Source organism: Scleropages formosus, chromosome 18 (genome assembly GCF_900964775.1).
Source record: "Scleropages formosus chromosome 18, fSclFor1.1, whole genome shotgun sequence".
NCBI classification, from domain to species: Eukaryota; Metazoa; Chordata; class Actinopteri; order Osteoglossiformes; family Osteoglossidae; genus Scleropages; species Scleropages formosus.
In genome coordinates this window covers 19859643-19884060 of record NC_041823.1, presented here as the reverse complement: position 1 = coordinate 19884060, position 24418 = coordinate 19859643, and the positions used below count along the sequence as shown (strand labels likewise).

The 24418-nt window shown below is 43.8% G+C and overlaps 2 protein-coding genes across 3 annotated transcripts; one reads left to right on the top strand and one right to left on the bottom strand.

The window, feature by feature from the left end:
- Window positions 1-845: 845 nt before the first annotated feature.
- abhd16a (abhydrolase domain containing 16A, phospholipase) lies at window positions 846-9681 on the top strand. The gene is made up of 20 exons (XM_018732040.2): window positions 846-959; window positions 1249-1305; window positions 2331-2397; window positions 3061-3147; window positions 3399-3484; window positions 3584-3657; window positions 3928-4035; window positions 4116-4230; window positions 4623-4724; window positions 6015-6078; window positions 6341-6390; window positions 6820-6943; window positions 7049-7153; window positions 7491-7554; window positions 7720-7776; window positions 8095-8157; window positions 8256-8332; window positions 8598-8696; window positions 8785-8831; window positions 8919-9681. Exons 1-20 carry the CDS (start codon window positions 858-860, stop codon window positions 9000-9002), a joined length of 1632 nt encoding a protein of 543 aa, XP_018587556.1. The 5' UTR covers window positions 846-857; the 3' UTR covers window positions 9003-9681.
- Window positions 9682-9772: 91 nt separating this feature from the next.
- Window positions 9773-24347, bottom strand: vars1 (valyl-tRNA synthetase 1). 2 transcript variants are annotated; one of them, XM_029260140.1, is made up of 31 exons: window positions 24279-24347; window positions 22496-22827; window positions 22144-22287; window positions 21575-21785; window positions 21233-21348; window positions 20635-20710; window positions 20309-20409; window positions 20046-20173; window positions 19588-19752; window positions 19416-19497; window positions 19143-19262; window positions 18873-18981; window positions 18704-18792; window positions 18529-18619; window positions 18312-18436; window positions 18118-18221; window positions 17573-17731; window positions 17381-17471; window positions 16331-16436; window positions 15302-15372; window positions 14960-15085; window positions 14364-14468; window positions 14197-14265; window positions 14032-14110; window positions 13787-13914; window positions 13450-13605; window positions 12846-13070; window positions 12486-12597; window positions 11011-11198; window positions 10754-10903; window positions 9773-10490 (listed from the first exon to the last, which is right to left on the bottom strand). In XM_029260140.1, exons 2-31 carry the CDS (start codon window positions 22823-22825, stop codon window positions 10422-10424), a joined length of 3825 nt encoding a protein of 1274 aa, XP_029115973.1. In that variant the 5' UTR covers window positions 22826-22827; window positions 24279-24347; the 3' UTR covers window positions 9773-10421. The 2 variants fall into 2 exon arrangements, with proteins under 2 accessions (XP_029115973.1, XP_029115972.1); XM_029260139.1 differs by having other exon boundaries at window positions 24210-24307.
- Between the last annotated feature and the right edge of the window lie 71 nt (window positions 24348-24418).

Here is a 24418-nt window from a genome sequence, read left to right as displayed (position 1 = left end):
CAAACAATCACCCATCATTTCCCCCAGAAGTGCCACCACTGGTTGCACACGCTATTTACAAGTTACCCACAATGCAACTACTTCCATTATGCAAATCTTCCCGCCTAAACACAGTAACGCGGGCCGTTACAATAAGGCAAAACTGCATTGGGTTATACCCACTACAACTATATAACTACTAGAACAAAAAAATAAAAAAATACACAATTTCTAATACTTTTATGGGAAAATTGGGTAACTTTCTGTCCTTACGAATTACGTAATCATGCTAATGTATTTTTTAAATTAATGGAAGCTCAGTGTTCACCTTACGCATATTAGCTTTACTGACACATATCAAAGGACAAATTACCTTCATAAATGGAAGAATGGTTGTAATTCATTCTATCATGAGCTTGATTTGAGCACGACTGGAACTCCTAAAAGCGAAGGTGGATAATGCTACATATTTAATAACAGTAAAAAGGTTTCGGGGGTAAAGCGGGTAGCGGACTGTTGTTTTTAAAGTTCCTGGTTCGAATCTCGCTCCTCTCGCTAATATCCACGATCAAGATACCTAAGACGAGTTAAAAAATAAACTGGTGTATTAAAAAAGGTAATATTTCAAAGCTGGTTATCTAACATTGCAAGGCAGCTTAGGGAAAAAAAGCGATCACCACATAAATGTTAATAATAATAATAATAATAATAATAATAATAATAATAATAAGTTTAAGAAGAACCTCGTTTAAAATGATTAAGTTGAGAACGGTTAACCGCGATGACGAGGCCTTCCGAAGGCAGGACGCGCGCGACTCGCGTTGCTGAATTAGTCATTTGTGGCCAACTGGGCTTCCGTAGCAGTGCAGCCGACGAGAATGGCAGCTTGGATATGGCTTCGTTGTCTTTTTGGGCCCAGTCTACACAGAATTCATCGCACGCCGGATTTGAACAGACCAGAAAGTAGGGCCAGCAGGAGGGTAAGAGCAGCGATAAAGAAATTGGGCAGTGTCTGACAGTTTGCGGAGAAGGGAGGGTGAATTCTCGGATTAGCTAAGCTAGCATGCAGCACTGCAGTCTCTCAGTCAGTCAGTGTTACTTACAGCTCATGGGTTGCACTACCTGATAGACTGCATATTTTATTAATTTAACGTCAGTGATCCTGCTGCAGTGAATTGTGCAATGAATGAAAAGGATTGCTCGGCATTCCCTCTGCTCTGTTTGTGTTTGCAAAGCTCTTTAATTCCTCTGTCACCCTCCCCCCCCCAGGGATGGACCTACCAGCCCAGGAGTCTGGAGAAACACACTGACAGCATCCTCAGCTGGGTCAGCAGTGCAGCGGGTCACACAGCAACTGTTCTTACACCACATCCTCTTCATGAGTATCCAGCCTCAACAGACTCAGTGCTCTTATGTAGCCTGCACCTGTATGTCAGTGTGACTTGTAGACACTTACTGTAGAGCAGGGTGACTGTTACATACCTATACACCACTGGGACTGTCATATACACACCTGGGGCTGGTATACACCTATACACCAGGGTGACTGTTATATTCATATACATCACTGGGGCTGTTGTGTACACCACTGGGGCTGGTATACACCTATACACCAGGGTGACTGTTATATTCATATACATCACTGGGGCTGTTGTGTACACCACTGGGGCCGGTATATACCTATACACCAGGGTGACTGTTATATTCATATACATCACTGGGGCTGTTGTGTACACCACTGGGGCTGGTATACACCTATACACCAGGGTGACTGTTATATTCATATACATCACTGGGGCTGTTGTGTACACCACTGGGGCCGGTATATACCTATACACCACTGGAACTGTCAGTTATACACAAGGATGACTGTTATATTCATATGCACCACTGGGACTGTCAGTTGTACACCACTGGGGCCGTTATATTCATATACACCACTGGGACTGTCAGTTGTACACCACTGGGGCCGTTATATACATACACACCACTGGGACTGTTATATTCATATACACCATGGGGACTGTCAGTTATACATGAGGGTGACTCTTATATACATATACATTACTGTTATATAATTATACACCTCTTTGACTGCTATATACACCACTGGGACTCTTGTATTCACCAGTATGACTGTTAGTTATATAGCAGGGTGACTGTTAAGTGCACATACACCATTGGGACAACAGCATATACAGATATACACCTTGTTGCCATTAGGTGCATAGATGCAGGTGCCATTGTTAACTTATACCTCTACTGCCATGTAGAAATATTGAATGTGGGCTATAGGTTTAAATCAGGCAGTGGCAAGATTATATAAAATCATTGTTTTGGTTCTTCTCTAGGCGTCTGCTATCTGGTCTCTGTCCTATTACAGCTCCCCGCTGCTCCTTTGCTACCTCTACAGGAAAGGTATGTTCATTCAGTCAGTTTCTGCATTTTCCACTGGTTTGTTCTGTTATGTGCGCAATGGCTGTATAATAGGAAAAACTATGTAATGGCATTGAAAGTAACATTTGAGAGTAATGGGATGGTGCGGTGGGTAGCATTGGCACATTGACATTTACATTTATTTATTTAGCAGACTCTTTTCTCCAAAGCAACTTCCAATAGATACTATGTAGTGTTATCAGCCCACACACCTTATTCACCAAGGTGACTTACACTGCTAGACACACTATTTACACTGGGTCACTCACCCATACAGTGGAACACACTCTCTCTGTCACTCACACACTATGGGTGAACCTGAACAGCATGTCTTTGGAGTGTGGGAGGAAACCAGAGCACTCAGACTTACACTGCTAGATACACTACTTACACTGGGTCACTCATCCATACATCAGTGGAAAACACTTTCAGTATCTCACAGTTCCTAAGCTGTCGGTCCAAGGCCAGCAAAGTCTGTCTGCATTTGCATGTTGTCCACTTGATAATGTGGCTTTCCTCCCATAGTCCAAATACAGGTGAATGTTTTACTTGAGCATTAACTGGGGATTGTGAATAGTTTAATGTGGTTGACTTTTTTTCAGGGGGTTAAAGTGTAAGAACTGATATCACAGTTGTGCTTTACAGGGTACCTGTGCACCTCGAAGTTAGTCCCAGTTAGTCAGTACTTGGGCACAGTGCTGGTATGTCTGTTTGGAGTGGCCTGTCTGAGAGGTGAGTTTTTTTTTTTTTTACGTTATTTCTGGACTTCTTTATCGTATATTGACATGATGCATCTGTCCGGCATCCTCGGTGACAGACCTGCATCGGCCTACTTGCCTGACTCTGTCGGTCTGTTTTTGTTTGTTTTATGACCTCCCAACGGAGCGTGTGCGTTTTGTACCCTGTAGCTGTGCCTCAGGTACGGCCTGTGGCGTGAAGGCCAGAGTCACCTGCTGTGCGACGCATGTGTTGTCCCCTGTTAGGTCTGGGTCGCTGGAGGAACCCTGAGTACTTGCAGTTCATCACCATCCTGGATGAAACCAGAAGAAACCACAACCCCAGCAACAAGGTGAGTCCAGCAGTCGCAATCCCAGTCCCAGTCCCTGCATCCTCATCTGTTATGGCGTTAACCACCAGGGTGACGCTCTGCTCTTTTTCCACGCTGTAGAGAAAGCTGGCGTGCTATGACTTTGATTTCTCTTACTGGCCTGTGGACTTCAGCTGGAAAGAAGTCAGCAACCCGTGAGTACTGGGTGACTGGGTGCAGGCCTCTGCTCGTGTGTGTGTGTTTATATGTTGTATGTGGAACGTTGCGTTTTTTTTTTTTTTTTAACAGCAAATGGTCACTATGTCCTGTCAGGGAGAATGTTAAAAACCCACCTGATTCGTAGGAGGTGCATTGTTAGTAACGTGATTTCAAACACTGTACGGTTGTGTAGGTTTCACGAATTCACCTGCCAGCTCCAAAATGTAGCCACTTGATGCTGATTTCTTATCCCGTGCATGACGCAGGAAGTTTTCCAAGGCCGGTGTGTCTTTGCTGAAGCCGGAGCCGAAACACAGGGGCTCGGCAGACGGCATGCTCAACTCGGTGCGCACGCTGCCGTGCCACATCGTCAGGTAGCCCTCCGGCCTTCCTCTGTGTCACATGCTGTCCGCTCCGCCCGTGTATTCACGCCCTCTCTCGTGATCTCTGCTAGCTACTTGATCGCTCACTCATTTGGGAGGAGAATGCTGTATCCCGGCTCCGTGGGTCTGCTGCAGAAGGCCATGAGGCCCATGCTGCAACAGGGCCAGGCTAGACTTATCGAGGAGGTAAGTCCTGCTCCCGGCATTGCCCGAACCGGGTCCTATCCCAAAGGGGTTTTTCATTGCGTGGGACAAGCTTGGACTTAACTGTCTTATGCACAAGACAGTTAGTGTCCTACACTTTACCGGAAGCTTGAGAACTATTGTAATTTGATCATAGTTTTTAGTTGCTGTATCAATGGGTAAGTAATTGTAAGAAGCTTAACGTAGGTCACTTTGGAGAAAAGTGTCACTTGAATAAATGCATATAATATTCTTTCTGTTTCTGGAATAATACTAAATTACTTCCGTCAATTTCACAGGAGTATTCTTTAAAAGGTGAAGTCACTTAGTGTGTTGCAGAAGACACCCTCTGTTGCACATGGCCCAGTGTGACCCCCCCCCCATGTTCCCGGCAGTTCAATGGCCAGAGGAACAAGCTGTTGGCGTGTGACGGGAACGAGATCGACACCATGTTTGTGGACCGGCGAGGGGATGCAAGCGAGAGGGGGAAGACGCTGGTGAGAGATGCGGAATGGGTGTAAGGCGCAAGATCACTGGAGGTGCTGAGTCCCAGGGTGACTCATTCACAAGGAAATCCTATATGAAGGTTCAAGCAATATGAGTCACCCTGAATGTGTACGAAAATAGATTTGTTCTCTAGCAAATCCAGGATCCAGATCCCAGCCAGTACCTTAAGGTTACCAAAGGATTATACACCATCTTCCTGTTAGTGACACTCTGGTTATTTATTCAAAACATCTCCACCTAACTCTTTAACAACTTCTACATAACTTCTCTTATAAGCTCTAAACCCAATCCAAGAGCTTGTTTTCCGTAGATCATATACACACACGGTCTGAAACCGCTTGTCCCGAGCGGGGTCGCGGAGACCCGGAGCCGAACCCTGCAACACAGGTCGCGAGGCTGGAGGGGGAGGGGACACACCCAGGACGGGATGCCAGTCCATAGCAAGGCACCCCAAGGAGGACTCGAACTCCAGACCCGCCAGAGAGCAGGACCCGGCCAAACCCGCTGTGCCACTGTGCCGCCTGTTTTCCGTAGATAAGATACAGACATAATTACAATATTTCTGTCAATTCTTATACAAGTACTCATCATATAGTGACAAATGCCTCTTGACAGCATCGCTCTATTTTTCCTCTATTACATTTTCCAATTTTTAGACTGGCATTTGGGTTTGCTGTGCTGAATCCTTTTACCTAAAAACATTTAGGTTTGCAGAACTGCTTTTGCTGTCTCACTTCTTCCTCATTTGTACTAAACTTGAGTGGTAGCCTTTACAGCTGTTTTTAAATTGTCAAGTGCCTTTAACTGAGCAACTGTACAGCATATGTTAAATGTGTCACGTACACAATTTTACACAAAGGTTTCATTTATAAATGTTATGTTTGTTTGTTCTGTTTTCTTACTTTACTACAGTTGTATTCCTTTTTATGTGGAGACTTTGCCGCCCCGGTCTCACACTCAGTTCTTGGCAGGATATGGGTCTGCTGGTTTTCGTGTTACATCAAAAATGACAATCTTCAAATACACTTAATATTCATGAATAATGAAGGATAGTAACTGGAGGGGGGGAAAAAAATCCATGTAAACACCGTCAGCCAGGAAGCAAATTCTGTTCAATTTATTTTATTTTTAAATGCGTGTGAGCACCCTCAATAAGGTAAAAATTAGTCACATACGTTATACATTTTTAAAAGTTGCTTGAACTCCGCATGATGCAAATGTCCTTGTTGAGACAGAAGGTAAACATCAGATCTCTGTGATCTGGGTGGTGTGTGTTTCAGGTGATCTGTTGTGAAGGGAATGCAGGCTTCTATGAGGTGGGCTGTATGAACACTCCGCTAGAAGGTGAGTGTGTGTTATAGGTGACTAATCTAATACAAGTCTTATTATTCTGTCATAGACAGGGTGTCTATACAATATCGCCATACTGTGTGCTTTAATGACGTTATACCTTTTTAAGCAGCACGTAGGAAAGGTGTTGGTTCACTTTACACTGGAAGCAAGTTTGTAATGTAGTGTATGGCATGCCTAGGGGGGTGTATGTGCCGCTAACATGTTCCAGTGGTGTGCAGGAATGTTGTCATTGTTTTCTGTGTGTCGCTGGCAGGGGGGTACTCGGTCCTGGGCTGGAATCACCCTGGGTTCGGAGGAAGTACAGTAAGCAGCAGCAGCTTTATCGTCTTTCATGCCAGTTGCTGTAAAGAATCACTGCCACGCCAGTGTGTTTTAGTGTTTGTTATACCAGGTTTAATTCCAAGGACATTGACTTCCCAGGCCCTGGATAGTCAGCAGAGTCTGGTTGTCACTGTGGTATTTTATTGTAGGTAATATAGTAATCGCCACCGTGGACATATTCTAATGATGTTTTCAGCAATCATATCAGCAAAACTTCTGTCATGAGTAGTGCAGACAGGAATGATCTGGCGGTGCAGGAAATTCTGGTTTGGAATCAAAAGAACGTGATACAAAGTAGACTTAGATCTCCACATAAGGTCTGAACCTGTGTCTGAAACATTGCTGTGTGTGTCACGTGGCCATCCGCACCCGTGACACGTCTGCCTGTTTCTCTCCCGCTCTCCTCTCTAGGGAGTGCCGTTCCCGCAGAACGAGGCCAACGCCATGGACGTCGTCGTGCAGTTTGCAGTTCACAAGCTCGGCTTCCAGCTTTCTGACATCGTTGTCTACGCCTGGTCCATCGGGGGTTTCACTGGTATCTTGCATGCAAAACCTGCCCTTTGAGACCTTGCAGCCAGCAGCAAGCAGCTTTTCCCTTTCTGTTAACGTCTCCCTACCTTTGTCGTCCCACCTCTCTTAGCCTCGTGGGCCGCCATGACCTACCCAGAGATCAGAGCCCTTGTTTTGGATGCATCCTTCGATGACCTTCTGCCCTTGGCGCTGAAGGTCATGCCTGACAGTTGGAGTGAGTTTGGGGGAGAAGTAGAACTGCTTTTGCTGCTTGCTTTGTTTTTTTTAACATTTACATTAACTCATTCAGCTGATGCTTTTCTCCAAAGCAACTTACAATGTTAAGGTTACAGTTATTACAAGCTTACAATTATTTACATAAATTTTACTGGAGCAATGCAGGGTAAGTACCTTGCTCAAGGGTACTACAGCTGGAGAGGGGATTGAACCTGTGACCTTTGGATCCTAAGGCAGTAGCTCTAACCACTACGCTACCAGCTGTCCCCACATTTCTATGTTGCTCCTTTCCCCTCAATCCTCTCATCTGAACTTGTCTGCCCCTCATCTTCCAGGGCCTCTGGTGAAGCACACAGTGAGGCAGTACATGAACCTGAACAATGCCGATCAGCTCTGCAAGTGAGTCGCGCACACACACGTCCGATCACACGTCGTCGAGGACACATCCTATAGATTATGGCAAAAGCTCAGTGCAGTAACATACCAGATTCCTGAAATCAATATTTTAGTGTTCATACTGCTAGACCGTTGGCGTGTTTGACACGGCAATATTGTATATTAAAGGTATCAGGGTCCAGTATTGTTGATCAGAAGAACCAAAGATGAGATCATCACAACCACGTGAGTCCATATTTTAAAAAAAAGGATTTGCAAGGGTATTTGTGTCATATGTTAATGTCATATTGTGGGCAGTGGCAATCAGCCGTGTGTTGTCTTTTCAGTCAAGCAGGTTTGTACTGCGCTGTATCAGTTTGTGGGCTGAGGGGTTAAAAAAAAAAAAAAAAACTGAGGTTCTTCTGTAGGATAAAAGTGAGATGCCAGAAAAGAACCTGTTATACATCTGTGAATTTTTCCCTTCTGGATGTCACCACATGCAGTGTGAGCAGCTGGAGCTGCTCTGGCCATAAACATGTTGCTTTGCTATTTCCTCACCTTCAGAGGCCCAGAGGACATCATGTCCAACAGGGGCAATGACTTGCTGCTGAAGCTGCTCCAGTTTAGGTGTGTGTCGCCCACCTCTCACACGCAACCCACAACACTGTGAATACACAGGCAAGGCAGTAGCACAGTGTGTGAGCCTGCTTCTCGCATTCTCCTAGGTACCCTAAGGTTATGACAGAAGAGGGTGTCAGAGCAGTTAGACAGTGGCTGGGGGCAACAAGCTCAGTGGAAGAAGGTAAGAGGATATTCACAGCATTATGGGTTCCTTATAGCAGTGGGGTGATTCTTTCTCTTTGTGCGTGCGTGCATCCGTGTGCATTCGCAATAATCTTTAAGGAAGGTGCTGTGAGTATGTTTGCATTTGATGAATGCTTTGTCCCTGTAATGGACTGGCATTCTGTCATCCCTCCTAGATTTTTGGCTTCCACGACCCTAACGAGGACAAACCGATACAGAAAATTAATTTTTTTTTTCTTTTATTTTAATCTCTCGCTCTCCAGCCTCAGTGTACAGCAGTTACGAAGTAGATGACGACTGGTGTGTGTCGGTGCTGCAGTCCTACCAGACAGACAGGGAGACCCTATTCCCGTGGAGCGTAGGTGAGAAGCTTGTCCATTATAACCTTGTGTCACCTCTGATGGACAGAGCCCGTGTGTGGTGTCATTGCTGTGTCTTTGTGCCGCACAGGTGAAGATATGGCGCTCGAAGGAAGACGGCAGTTAGCACTCTTTCTGGTGAGCGTGGTCATTGTCGCACTTCTCGTGGACTGATGTGATGCACTGCACAGCCACTCACTCTCCCCCTCCCATCGTCACTCTCAGGCTCGGAAGTACATGCGGAACTTTGAGACGACTCACTGCACTCCACTTCCGCATTCCGAGTTCTACCCCCCATGGAGACTGTAGGGGCCAGAGATGGGAGTGGGTGGTAAAGAGAGGAATCATATCCTGGGTAATTCAAGTGGGCAAGGAACCAGTGCAGAATGAAAAGGCATGATAACCAATGTATATTTGGAGCACTTTTAAAAACTATGTATATAATATATATATATATATGCCGAAAGGAGAAAATGGTTTGTATAATATGTGCCTCTTTCTGTTGGTTGTTTACAGGTGTTTAGTCTGCCACTGTTTCACCTTATTTGGCTTTTCCCTTTTTTAAAAAAAAAAAAAACCTACCAAAGGTTTGACACTCAAACTAAACCTTTTCAAGAACATTTCAATGTATACATACACCCTGTGTATGTTAACTCATATATCCTTTCACACCTAACTACAGGAAGTAGACTATATTTCTTCATCAGTGCTCCAGACAAACAAGGCCCTGGTTGATGGTTTAAATATTAGTAATGCAGTTATGCTCCCTGGGACAGGAGTTGACTCTGCTCTGTAAAAGGTTCTGCAGGTGGAACACTGATTGTACAGGTTTCTTAGCTGCCACCCACTATCTCCTCTGTCAAGCCCTTATTCCATCTCTCCTAGTTTTTCACATTTTCTCTAGTATGTGATTGTCATTATGAACAAACTTTATTCTAAGCTGAAATTATAAATGTTATGTAATGTAAAATTAAATATGATTGGAAAATGTTTTTCTCTTTTTTCTAAATATGGTGGAAACCTCTTAGAGAACTTGGTTCATTAGTTTGATCACCCTGCCCAGGCTTTAAGATCGTCTTATTTTTCTACACTTTTATATTAGTGCAGTTATGTGCAAGTCAAAATAATATTTTACAGAACAAGATACCAGCATTGATTTTGACAGTTGCTACCAGGCAATGAACTTGGGAAACATTTACTACAGTGAACCAGTAAATGTGGTGATGCTGTCACAGGGCAATAGTTTCGTGTTAAGTAACAATCCAGCTTTTAAAGCAACTCTTCATTAGTACAGTGTGTAAAAACTGACAAATGCATTAAAGAAAGAAAAGCAAAAACAGTGCAACTGCTTTGTAAAAGCAAGGCTGTGTATGTGTAGTGGTACAACTGTGCACAACAGGAGATGGCTCAGACCACAGTGCACAAGTCCCACATCAAACTCTGCTACAGCAGCTTGCTATGCTTGGCTACTCCTGTTACCTAAGTAAAAAGTGTTTTTAGCAACTGAATCAAAGTGATACAACAATTTAAAATTCCCTTTTTAAATAAGAAGTCGTACTATTAAATAAGGAACTGAGTTAAAAGGCAAACAAGTACAGAGACAGACTGATTTTATGAAGTTGTTCCATGAGAGCAACATTCCTCATTAACAGCAAACAAAGTGAAACTAGACAAGGTATTATAGGGATGAAAAGGAACTCTGGCTCACAGTAGATGAGTGATAGGTGGTTACATCATTTTCTTGAAGTTGTCTATGGCTTCCTTCACTTTATGCAACTCAATCTGGCTCTGACGCAGCTGCGAGAGAAAGACACGCTTCAGTTCCGGTTTGTCCTTTTGCTGTTACACCAGACATCCCCAGCCATTATTGTTGTTGCCATGCAAACTACCACCTGACCAATAATGTGCTCAATACTTAACCCAAGGCATGTGGCCGAAATAGCGATGACCATGACTGGGAATCACTGAAACCAATGCATTTCAGAACTAAACTTCATTAAAACACAAAGAGCAGTAATGCAGGCAAATTGATCTAACTGGTCAAAAATAAACTGGCTCACCTTGTCAGCATCCTGCTCCTGCACCTTAGCAGGGACCTTCTCTTTATAGTCAGTCTTCTGCATTTTCTCCGTCAGTCTCTCCATCTGCTTTTCCAGCTCGGCCTGCTTGGAGGTCAGTTTGGCCACCTCCTTCTCCGTGTCAATGAGACCCTGGTACAGTGGGAAAGAGCAGGAGAGTGAGGGAAACATTTGGAGATAGAACAACATTGCCCATAATGCACAGCGACCAAGTTGCCTGGGTGGTCTGTGAGCCTCACTTTAAGCAGCAGGTGGACGGTACACCGGTCTGAGGCAATGGCAACGGCGCAGCCCTCTGGAATAGCTCCCTTCTCACCACCCTCCCCGGTGACGGCATGAATGGACTTGGAGTAAGACAGGGTCTGGAGCTGGAGGCTGTACTTCTCCACCAGGGCAGCAGTGTCCGAATCGATACACTGAAGGTAACCTGTGAGTTGAAGAGGGAATCTGCCTGTCAGTGAGGGAAAGGTGTGGAATGTTCTACTTGGGCTACCAAGGTAAATGCAGCCAGGAAGGAAATCAGGGTGGTCCAGGCTGTGGCGATATCCCACCTGGACTACTGCAACTCTTTCCTGTGTGGTCTTCCGGCCTCTGCCATCAAACCTCTCCAGCCAATACAGAACGCGGCTATACAAGCTGTGTTTGACCTTTCAAAGCATCCCCATGTATCTCCTCAACTCTCTCCACTGACTTCCTGTAGCTGCTTATATCAACTTCAAGACTGATTACAGCCTGAAAACCATCATACCTACAGGACCTGATCGTTCGCAACACCGCAACCAGACGCTACACTGCACCTCTGACTGTTTGGTGGCCCAACGCACAAAAGGTCCAAAATCAAAAGCCTGAAGGTTCTCGGTTCTGTCTCCACTGTGGTAGAATGAGCTCCCCTCCTCACTCAGAACTGCTGACTCCCTGTTAATGTTTAAGAAGCGTCTTAAAACATCTTTCAGACCTCCTTTCTTCTCCATGAACGTACATCATTTGTCACAAATACCTTTGAATTTCCTATCCTTTCTATATTCTGCTTCTCATGTAATGTTACTGTCAGTGTTATTGTTCTACCAATTCTATACGCAGCCACCCATGTAATGTACTCCAGTTTAAATGGTGACAAACTGTACTTCGAGAATCACATGTCTGTTATCTATAACCACCTTCACCAACCATTGGTGAAGTGCACTTCTGTTTTTGAGTTTGTCACTTTGAAGGAAAAGTGATAAATGAATAAATGTACATGAAAACTGTGGGATTCTGTGCTCATTTACTGTTATGAGTTCTACCATGGTCAGTTAGACCTCACCCTTTCTTTGCCAGCTGCATTTAAGTTTATACTTGTTCCGTTAAATGACACTTTGCACCAAAGCAACTTGCCGTTATAAGCTAGTTATTATTTTACCCATTTATACAGATAGGTAATTTTTACTGGACCAATTAACAGATTTGGTCAAGAGTATCACAGCAGGAGATGGGTTTTGAACCTGCAACTTCCAACTCCAAAGGTGGTGCCTCTAATCACTATGCTTACTTGTTCCATACATAAGGTTACGCAAAAGCACTTTGTTTAAAAAAAACTGAGCACTATTTTTACATTTATTTCTGCATGAGTAACATTTGTAGTACTCAGAAAACCGATGCTCTGACTTGAGTGTTTATTTTGGCCAAGCTGCAACGCACCATATCCTGTGACCGCCCTGCAATCGCTCACACTCACAGTCGGCACGTGTCTTGGTCAGGTTGTAGTCGGCTCTCAGGGAGCGAATTGTCCGGACCACCGTCATCACAAACTCCATCTGCCTGTCCACCTCCACACTGTGCCAGCAAAACTGGAAAAAAGTAAAATCAGGGTTACATTCTGAAAGATTCCAAAGACATACAGGGTCTTCAGGAGAAATACGTCACTGTTTCAGTCTAACAAAAAAAACACTCATAATGCAATGATATAGGTCACAACTTTATACCGAGTTAATGATTTCCAGTGTGGTAAATCAGTATTGTTCAATACTGAGTAAATGTACTGCAATGTCTTAGATAATGATCATCGAACAGAAGTCCTCCCCGATCCCTCTCTCACCTCAGAGGTTTCTGGGTACGGCGTCACAGAGATGCTAGGTGGGCTGTTGTAGGGTTGTCGTCGGGGGAGGCGTTGGAAGAGCTCTTCTGTTACAAAGGGCATAATGGGAGAGAGGAGCCGGAGCCCCACCTCCAGGCAGGTGTACAGCGTCTGTCTGCAGATGCTGGCTTCTTGATGCATCGCACTCTCTCCATCTAGCTGACTCAACACAGGCTTCACACTTTCCTGGCAGGGGGAAAAACCTGTGTTGACACAGGACCCTGAAGGTGCAAATCAGAGCCCCTTGGTCTTCATGATTTATTTTCCAACTGTCTCACGTGACAGCAACTCTTCAGCGTCACTCAAATTTAAACGCAAACTACAACTGAATCACAAAACCTTTATTAGACTGGTTTGCATTTAGTCACTTTTCCGCAAATAAAATGAGCATGGCTACAATGCAGCTGATTGTCACTGACTAGCCCATACCATGCAGTTACACTGTTTGACACCGCAAATACCCAACCAGCCACTTAAGTGCATTAACAAATAGAAAACACCAACCTATGAAACCAAATGGCTTGATCAACAAACCAAAATGGAACGGATGACAAGAGATTGTTACCAAGTAGACATCACAGAGTTCGTAGAGCCAGAAGTTGTAGATGGCTGTGGTGATGGAGGGGAAGTCGTAGGCCTCGAACCCAGTGCCACACGAGCTGACTGCGGCACACAATCTGGAAAGAATCCACCTGTCTGCTACGCTCTCTTCACCCGACAGCTGAGAAAGGCAGAGACAGAATAAGACATTTAAGAGGATGCCTTTTGGCTGAACTAATACTAAACTGAAGACTGATAGAAATTGCTTGAATCAGGAGTTTAATACTTTTTTAGGAGGGAACGCACACACATTTAACTGGTTTTTGGATGTGCACTGCCTCCAACGTCCTCCTGCTACCCACCTGTGTCTTCTCTGCCGGCACAAATTTGTCCCCCAGAGCTTTCATGGCAAATTTCACCGCATTCCACAGCTTGTTGCAAAAGTGCCTGTAGCCGAGGATGCGGTTCACATCTAGGTTAATATCTCTGCCTGGGGGGGGTTAGTGAGGGAGACATGGAATTACATCTCAGGCTGATTTTGTGCTGGTACAATAAAGTGCGGGAAGGGGTTCTGGGTGAGAAGACCCAGAGAGAATGCCTGCAGTACCTTGACTGGTGTAGGCGCAGAGGGCAAACCGAAGAGCATCAGTCCCACACTCGGGGATGCCGTTAGGGTAGTCCGATTTCTGCAAGGACAGCATATCACACACATTCAGGGCTGTGGCAGTCACTACTGCACTAATTCAGAGCACAGCTACAGAGAGGCACATACCTGACCCTGTTCGGCCCTCTCAGTCTCCACTGGGTCCAAATTGCTGTCTTTCAGTTGCGCATGTAGACCCTTTGGGCAAAGTGAAAATAAAGTGCAGATCAAAGCATTTATTCTGAAAAGTTTTTAAAAAAACTGGAGTTACACAACCACATGCATGGAACCAATACCTCCAGAGATATCCCGGTGATAACATCCAAGGGATCAATAACGTTTCCCAGGGACTTGCTCATCTTCCTCCCATGAGCATCTCTCACAACAGCATGCAGGTATACCTGAAGTTAAGTGTCAACATGTACCAAAAACACCAGTTACAAACTAAGGTCCCACATGAAATTATTAAAAGACATCACTATAAACAGATGCTGGAAAAGCTGATCACACACACAAGCTGGCAAGGCACAGTGCCTTGTATGATGTACTCAAATGTAAGAAATGATGCAAGACATGCCTCATGTTGGCAAAAGAATCGTACTCTAGAACTTCAGCTAGCTGTAGGCTTTTTCGAAACATTTTATGATGCAGCTCTGTGAAACATCACCTCTACATAACAGCCATCAAGACTGCAACATGTGTTCCATTTATTCTCTATCCTTTAAATTTATTCTTTATCAAGGGCACTGCTTCATTCTGTTCTCCATTTGACTCAGTGGCTATAACACTGTCAGTGCAGCAATGCCGGTCAATCTTGCTCATCATTTGCATGCTACAGTGTACCGGCGAAGGGCCGCTGGGTTCTGAAAAGACAAATCCTGGGTATCATTACCTCTTTAAAGGGAAGTTGCCCAGTCAGCTTGATGCCCATCATCACCATTCTGGCTACCCAGAAGAACAGAATGTCGTATCCTGTCTCCAACAGGGTGCCAGGGTAAAACACTCGCAGGTCCTCAGACTAGGATAGATCAAAAAGAGCATACAGTAGCACACAGCATGTTTTATTAGAAAGTATATTAGTATAAACATATAGTATTATGTACTAAGGGAGAATGACTACAGCTGCAGCACAACAGTGAGTAAAGATACACAACAGCATCAGAATATTTCAGGAGATTATGAAGTTGCTGTGTGACAAGGGAACATCGATGCAACACCATCACAGATATTGTACCTCATTAGGCCAGCCAAAAATAGAGAAGGGGAAGATGCCAGAGGAAAACCAGGTGTCCAACACATCCTCATCTGAACGAGACATAAAAGAAAGAGTGACAGATTCAGAGAAACAACTTTTTTCCTATTAGTGCAGTCAGGTTATATTTGAATATCAAAAACAGAATCCAATGTGCTATGATTATTAAAACACCAACAATAATGGATGAAGCCGTAGCAGGTGCTCCTTGAAAGCTTATTTACTAGTTCTGTGTAGTATGTCACTCTTAAAACAGTAAGTGACTCACAAGGTTCAATCAAGACAATTCTTCAAAAGCAATACTTCCAACATGTACAGGTAGCTCAGGGTACTGTACTTAATATATTATAAATCTGTACTTTTTGATTGTGTTCCTGTTTTCCTTTTTTTAAGGTTATAGTCAATGTACAGATGCATTGTAAATAAAACTAATATGTCTAACTAGATATGATTTGATTACATGAAGGCTTTACATTTATCCATTTAGTTGACACTTTTCTCCAAAGCAACTTATAATGTTAAGGTACCTACAATTATTTACGCAATTACACAGTGCAGTAATTTTTACTGGACCAATTTTTTTTTTTTTTTTTAAGAAAATACCTTGCTCAAGGGTACTACAGCTGGAGGTGAGATTCAAACCTGCGCCCTTTGGCTCCAAAGGCAACAGCTCTAACCACTGAACTAAAAGCTGTCCCTTCATATCAGAAAATGCTAACATCTTCAGTCAGTACTCCAGTCAACCAACAGTACCTTTTTCATAGGTACCGTAAACATTATGAAGGAACAACTAGCTACTGTTGACATCCTGTTTTTCATGTTAAAAGTGCCACCAAACTGGACACAGGCTGCATGCCTGCACCTGTTTGTGTTTCAAACGGGAAGACTTATGATGAGACTATTGGATTCTTACGCAGCCAGCCATGAATACCAATAATGAAATTTCTGCCAGGGTGACGCTGCCATTTTGAATGCAATGAGCCTGAACTGGGGAAAGAAATGAACACTCACCCTGTCTGAGAGAAATTTTCTCAGCTGAAACACCAAAACGTTTGGCTGCTTTGTCCCTGGCCTCTTCCTCAGTCCTGCCGCTCACCCAGTACTTGTCGTCTGTGTCCTGTTAACAGGTTAAATCAGGTTATAAACATCTAAATGCTAATTCAAAGGAGTGTGTATTAAGCACATGTGGGGGTGCGGTGGCGCAGTGGGTTGGACCACAGTCCTGCTCTCCGGTGGGTCTGGGGTTCAAGTCCTGCTCGGGGTGTCTCGGGACAGACTGGTGTCCCATCCTGGGTGTCCCCCCTACCCCTCCAGCCTTGCACCGCCTGGTGAGGCTCCAGCTCACCGCGGCCCCGCTCGGGACAAGCAGTTTCAGACAATGTGTGTGTGGGCTACACTCGGCACCCAATCACCAATGAGTGGGAAAAATGTGCCCTGGACTGTTAAACTTCAATTTCCGTTTGAGATTCTGATATAGTAAGGTGAGGACTTGGTGTTAACAGCATGAATGCATAAAATCAACTCTGCCTTGTGTCAAAGGTACAGGTTGGTGGTGGTTATGACGACACTATTGGATTCTTACGCAGCCAGCGTAAGAATACTTCTAGCAACATAATGCACCACATTACAAAGCACACATCACCTCAGTGTGGTTTCTGTAACAAAGTTAATTTGTTTATTCCAGTGGCCTGCGTAGCACCCACATCTAAACCCAAGAGTGCCTTTAGGACGAGGTGGAACTAGAGGTTTGCACAATGAACGTGTGGGAAAAAATCCGCAGGAACTGCATGACGCTATCAAATCAGCAGAGACAAAAACATTTTTTCCAGCATCTTGTCAAATCCATGCTTTGAAGAATTCAGACTGTTCTGGGGCAAGACAGGATCTACCCAGTACCAGATAGGAGGACCTAGTAAAGTGGCTAGAAAGTGTACATGTACTACAAGACAGGTATGAGGGCTAAAAGCTTCTATGTGATTTAAAAAGATCCAAACTAGCAAAGACATACAACAGTATATGGAGTGCTGACAATTGCTGAAACCCTAAAAGATGTGACCGTACCTCCCCAGGTTTGACAGAGGGGTCATTCACTGTAATGAAGTATGCTGGGATTCTGTGACCCCACCACAGCTGGCGAGAGATACACCAGTCCCTGGGAGACACATGGAGGTTAGGGCATTATGCAGATACTTGGCCAGGATATGCACAGAAGAGAGAAAGAACAATGAACCAGTAGTGTGAGTAAAGATCCACCTGATGTTGTCCATCCAGTTAAACCAGGTCTTGAGGTGGTGATCAGGAATGATCTTGAGCCTGCCCTCCCGGACTGCATCAGCTGCCTGGCGAGCCATGTCTGTGCAGTCCACATACCACTGAGGCTTCAGCAATGGCTCCACAATGTCCTTTGAGCGACTGCAGGAGACAATGCATGGGTATACATACACCTGAACTGTTAAGACGTCACGGTTTACACATACAAAAGAAAAAAGAAAGCACACAATATGTAGTGCAATAAACAGTAAACTGCACACAGTGAAAAGCTTACACACACACACACACACACACAGTCTGAAACTGCTTGTCCCGAGTGGGGTCACAGCAAACCGGAGCCTAGCCCAGCAACAGCAACATAGGCCACAATGCTGGTGGAGTAGGGGACACACCCAGGATGGGACGCCAGTCCGTCGCAAGGCACCCCATTCATTTGTGATACATTGCTGAGACTTATGACTTGGAAAATGTATCAGAGGCAAGTTATAGCCCAATCCCAGGCCTTGATCAAGGACAGTGGGTCTCACCTGCATACAGGTACCACCATAGGGTTGTCCTTCACTTCCTTGAACAGGCCCTTGTCCTTCAGAGCCTGTAGAACAGCGTTCCTGGCCTCAAACCTCTTCGTCCCCTGAGATGTGGGACATCACATAATAAACACACTTGGAATACCACCACAAACACCAGAGGTTCATATATACAGAAGAGGTTTCAATTTCACCAGAAAGGGAGGTGGAACATTGATGAGGTAGCCATTTTCATCCAAGATATTTATGAAGGCCAGATTGTGTCTCACTCCAACTTCATAATCATTGTGATCATGGGCTGGAGTAATCTTCACAGCACCTAAAATACACAGAACCCCAGAGAGTGTTGGTCAGGGGTTAAAGTACCACTGAAACAGACAGAAAAAGATACTGCCTTGTGGTTCTTCTCACCTGTTCCAAAGTTCATGTCAACAAACTCGTCAAAGACGATGGGCATCGTCCTATCACAGAATGGGTGAACCACTTTCTTCTCTTTGAGGTGCTGAAGAAGACAGTGAATGAAACCATTAACACAACGATGGTATCAGTATTTCCAAACACAAAGGACTAAAAGGGGTTGCAGTACCTGGTATCTGGGGTCCAAGGGATGGACAGCTACAGCAGTGTCTCCCAACATCGTTTCGATACGAGTGGTTGCCACTATTACTTCCTCATCTGAGTGAGAGAGACATGCCTCCTCAGCATCACCATTGAATACAACTGAAGCAGGATCAGATTTTTTTTCCCTTACTCACCTGTCCCCTCGATTTTGTATGCAAAAGAGACTAGCACTCCAAACTCTACTTTCTCTTTGTACCCTGGAACCGGCATCAGAGTTCTTCCAATCAGCTCCTTCTTATCCACCTGTAAAAGGCAAGTCGGCGATGAACACAAAATCTCAGTCCATTCCTGTTTTTACCAAGTTTGCTGTGCACTTGGCACATTCCATTCCTGACTGTTCAGTTTCAGTCAGGACTTGCTGCAAAGACCTGAACAGCAAAGCTGCACCTCAAAGTCTCCCTCACCTCTATGTCCGAGATGGCAGAGTTAAGGGTACAGGACCAGTTGACCAGCCTCTTGCTCCTGTAGATCACCCCTTCTTCATGCAACCTGATGAAGGCTTCTTGGACTGCATAGGATAGTTTCTGTACATGCATATCACACACATACACAGAGTTATGGACAGACACACAGCTCACAGTCCAATACACCTTTACATATATTCCAATTGGGATATTTTGTTTTAAAACAAACATGGACTAAGATATACAGTGAAAATAGTGTAAAGAGACACGCACAGGATCCATGGTGAAACAAGCTCTGTCCCAGTCCAGTGAAGAGCCAAGCTTCTTCAGCTGGTGATAGATACGGTCACCCTTTCTGTAAAGAATCACAAAAAAAAAAAAAAAATACATCATACCACTTCTTTTTTTCTCTGCCTCTCCACCATGGTCAAACATTTACACTCACTCATTCTTCCATTTCCACACTTCCTGGATGAAGTTCGCCCTGCCGAGATCATGACGGCTCAGGCCTCGCTCCCTCATCAGCTTCTTCTCCACCACCACCTGGGTGGCGATACCTGCATGGTCACAGCCAGGGTTCCACAGGGTGGTTTCACCACGCATTCTGTGCCTGGAAAGAGCATGACAGTTCAGATCAGAGCCACATTTCTGAAACCATCTCACCACAACAAAATTCAAACTGAAAAAGCCGGTCATACAGCATAACAAAAGCAACTTTTCAGCTACTCGTGCCAAAATTACCTACGAACAGTGGCAGCCAAAGCACTGACAACAGTTATAGACATTTAGGTTATTCTACACAGACAAATCCTGCACAACTTCCAAGGAAAGCCAAAGCTCTGTGGTTTTTACCTCTGACACAGACCAACAGAAAGAGGAACACAGAGGTTCTCTGAACATTACCATCTAGTCAGACAGTCTTGGATGGCATTGGTGAGTGCATGGCCTAAGTGAAGAGATCCAGTCACATTGGGAGGAGGGATGCACATCATGAAGATTCCACGGGGGTTTGGCTCACTCACACTATGGTGCTAAAAAGGCAGCAACGGAGGTTAAAAGAAAAAACACCAACAAAAATAAATCATAACATTTGTCAAGATGTACTGAATGGCTATATGCACAAAGGCTTAGAGTGCCAATCTGGAAAAATTAAACCATTTCCTCACCCCATATTCAGGCTTGAAGAACCCCTGCTTTTCCCACCATGAATACCAGGCAGCCTCCACATACTGGGGACTGTAGGAATCTGGCAAAGGGCTCAGGACATCTGAAACACCGAGAGAGCAATGTTAATGCCAGACACATACTCATAGGCACACACAAAGTTGGAGTTTGTCTCTCTGAGAGTCATACCAGTAAGGGCTAACACCTGAGAAAAGGGGGAAAATATAAAAACAGCAGGTCTGCCAACAAACACAAACACTAAAAACTACTTTCACAAAGAACACAGAGTGAACAGCTGAAAGCAAACATCCAACAGACAACTCATTACCTTTTTTCTCCCCAGGGAGAGTGGGGATGTTGTATGTGATGACTCCTAGATCTTTCTTCTCTGGCTTGGTCTTTTTCTAAAAATGGAAACAGGCGAGATTCAGTGTTCACATGAAATTCAGCTCAACACTTGTTATCAGGAATACTATCAGATTGTAGATCAGAAAACAGAAGAATAAAATGAGATTACATGGGTGTTACAGTGCTGGTCAAACCTGATGCAACCATCCAGTTCAGCACATTAAGTAAAATGACAGAATTTGAGAAAAATAACAAGTCATCTGAGCTGCAAAGAACGGGGATGGAATCTCCACTCCTGTTGCATTACCCCTGAGCAAAGGCTCAGAACTGATAAAGTTAAAGTTACTCAGCTGTATAAATGTATACATCTAAATGGATTAGTAACTTAATGTAAGCAACATTAGGCAAAAGCTACACAAACAAAAACGTTGCTCTTAAATTATATATTTTTAAGAGTGGGCGTTAAACATACTCCTGTCAACAGACAGAAGCATTCCATTTTGCACATTTTTATACAATATTTTCACAACTTTCTTCACCTGTCCAGGAGACCATCACACCAGAGCCCACTCTCCTACCTCTGTTTTTGGCTCCTGCTTCTTCTTCTCCTCCATCTCTTTTTTCAGCTGGAACTTCTCCATCTTCTCTCGCTTCTTTGCCTCTTTCTTTAGCTGGGCTTCTGTCTTGGGCTTATCTGAATGGTATTAAGGTACATAAATGTACTGTATGTCTGAATGCACATACTTGTGGGTATTCTACAGTCATATACCTTTCTCAGTAGGTTTTACACATAAGAGTGAATCACAAGAGAAGCACAAAAATTAAGCATTTTTTTTCCTGAAAGCTTTGTCACTTTTAAAAGGAGAACTGTATTCAGCCTGGATTCTCATACAGTAAAGCACAATCATAACTGGCCTTACCATCCACAGCTTTGCCATTCATTGCTGTGTCATTAATGGCTGTGCCATTGACAGTGGGGCTGGAGGTAGAGTTTGCAATAGTGGAAATTGGAACCATTTTCTCACAGAGCGTGACTTTACCAAGAACCTTTGCAAACTGCGGCTGGTTAATGCAGGTAAGGAACCACCTGGTTACATTAACAAAAGATTTTCTGTCTGACTGCTCCAAGGCCTACAAGACAAGAGAAAACACCAATTTTAACTGAGGAACATGACATGTAAAAGACAAATTATCACAAATAATCACAGTTCTGATTTTTAAATGTTGCAGTTTCCCTTAGCGCTCTAAATGTAGCACTGAACAAAGTCTCAGCCAGACAAGTGAATCTCACAAACATTCTGTTATCCCCTTTGGTTACTATTACTTGTTTTTGTCGTTAAAGTGAATGAACAAAATAAGGTAAAACCAACAGAATTTCACAACAGACCTTTCTAAAGAAACTGCACAGTTCATGTTGGCTTGGTGGGGGACAGTGAGTTAACAGGAAGCAAAAGGAACAGAAAAATGCAGAGAATGATAGAGAACTCACGTATTTAAAAGGCAGGAGAACGGCCATAGCGACTGCAATGTCAGCCAGAGAGATTTTTTCTCCCACAAGATATGTTCTGGGCTTCAGTGTTTGGTCCAAGGCACCCAGGACGCGCTTAAGCTGCATCCACAAGTTCTGCTGAACCTTCAGCCACAACATAAAACAGATCTGAGACCTGAACTAACAGAGGTCTGTGGTCCACCATCCTGTCCAGCCTGGAAAGCTCTCCAAAATTGCAAAGCATCCAGTGCAGTGATATCCATATGAAAAAGCAATAAATGTTAGAGTATAATCATGTATATTACAATTTAATCGAAAAAAACCACAGACACATAATGCCAAACTGACACACCTGCTTGTCCACTGCCATCGCACCCAGCAGTGGGAAGACAATCCCACAAGCCACAGGAGTCAACTCGTTCTCAGCAAAGCTCAGCCACTGCCACACTTGGCTGTCAGCCTTTGCATCACTGTCCTTCCCCCTGTGGGAGAGGTACCAGCTGACAGCACTGACCTCAGTCAGAACAGAGCCACTACTGCCTACAACCAGCGCAGGCCGAGACTTGGTCTCAGGGTGGTCCCCATGGACAATATGTGGACGCGAGGGGCTGTACTCCGCAGCGATCAGAGCCTGGAGACTCCTGAAGTCATCAGGGTGCGGGGAGACATACAGCGTGTCCATCTCTGAGAAAACAGAGAGCAGAATATGCTCAAGCGGACTGCACTTCACACTTTTGACAAAGATAACTCAATATTCTGACAGAAAGGTATACATCCAAGCCGGATTCTGGTTGTGGGTTTTCTGTCAGTCATTTGGCAACATTGATTGGACAGGACAGGGTTTGAGTAACCAAAGTAGGAATTTTGATACAACAGATATTGAAAAGGCAGAATGAAATAACATTTAGATTTAAATATACTTTCTGATCCATATCCATTTAAAGGTATAAATGATGCTGCAATTTCAAAACATAAAATACATTTGGACATTCAGGTTACAAGCAAGTACTAAACACTTAAGAAGTACACACATGATGATCATGAGCCTCTGGGTCCTGTCAACGGCCACAAACCCACAACGTGTCTGCCTAGTTACCCAGTGTAAAATTTCGCACTCATGACATTACATTTACCAAAGTGTGACTACAGTGAGTAAGTTACTAGAATGTCAGTAACGTCGAATCATATATTTAGTCGTATTGAGTATCAAGCGTGAAAGAAACATTTAGGAAAACACTCAAACACACCATACTGCATACTGTAGCCAGAATGGATTAGGCCCATCACATAGGGAAAACTGGTAATTCTCATCTGAGATGCTTAAATTGCATGGATTTATTTTCATTTCTCAGAAATGTATAAATACATTCCATTTCTGAGATGAGAAAACAGTCAACAAGCAAAAAACTTTTGTTACTACTTGGTAGTACTACTTTGACTGTGTTGAACTTGGTGGTTAATATAACTGTCATTAACTAGAGCTGTAAGTTTTTTGCTTGTTGACTGTTTTCTGTGTTTTCTGTTTCTGTTTCTGTGTTTTCTGTTTCTGTTTTCAATCAATGTAATGTCAAAGGTGCAAAAGATTTTCAAAAACATTTAACCAACACTATTTGAATTATCGATGTATTTATTTACCCACAGATAACCTATAACAGTTAAATCATTGATTCAGATCTGATTATTTTGGAGGGTGAATTCAAGAATGTCAGAAATAAAAAAAATAAAAAAAAAAAAACCATACACCTTGATTCTGTTAATGCAGAGAGAGAGATAGTTAAAAAGGCTAATTATAGGCTTAGAGTTAATATTAAAACTGCATAAATATTATATAGAGAAGTGCATTACAATATCTTTGAGAATTAATATAAGCAACCACCTCTTATTGATTGCTGTGACAGACAGAATTACCGGCTTTTTTGACCAGCCAGCGTCGAGAGCCAGGAGTCAGTTAGTTAACTTAGGTGCCACAAAAACCTCTGTTTGTTTCAATTACGTTTCATAAATACCGAGCTTTTTCTGCACACGTTAAATGTATATACAGACAACAAAAAAATTAAGAAACTCGCCTTAAGGTTAGAGAAGAGACGACAGTTTCAGATAACGACTTCCTCGCCGCTCAGTTCGCCAGGACTTACCACAGCGCTCTGACGTACGCACGTGCCGCCATCTGATGCAACGCTCTGCGCGTGCTCCTCCAGCGGCGTGAGGACCCCACCATGTGGTGGCCAGCCGAGTGCCGGTTCAGATTTGTTTTTGTTTCACGTTTAATGATTAC

Excerpts from the sequence above, each read along its gene's own strand:
- abhd16a (XM_018732040.2), top strand. The coding sequence starts at position 858 with ATGGCAGCTTGGATATGGCTTCGTTGTCTTTTTGGGCCCAGTCTACAC. Across the intron at positions 3,658-3,927 it reads TGGAAAGAAGTCAGCAACCC|GAAGTTTTCCAAGGCCGGTG; the intron begins GTGAGTACTGGG and ends TGCATGACGCAG. Across the intron at positions 8,697-8,784 it reads CCTATTCCCGTGGAGCGTAG|GTGAAGATATGGCGCTCGAA; the intron begins GTGAGAAGCTTG and ends TGTGCCGCACAG.
- vars1 (XM_029260140.1), bottom strand. The coding sequence starts at position 22,825 with ATGGACACGCTGTATGTCTCCCCGCACCCTGATGACTTCAGGAGTCTC. Across the intron at positions 19,498-19,587 it reads GTGTGGAAATGGAAGAATGA|AAAGGGTGACCGTATCTATC; the intron begins GTGAGTGTAAAT and ends GATTCTTTACAG. Across the intron at positions 19,263-19,415 it reads CTTGTTTCACCATGGATCCT|AAACTATCCTATGCAGTCCA; the intron begins GTGCGTGTCTCT and ends ATGCATGTACAG.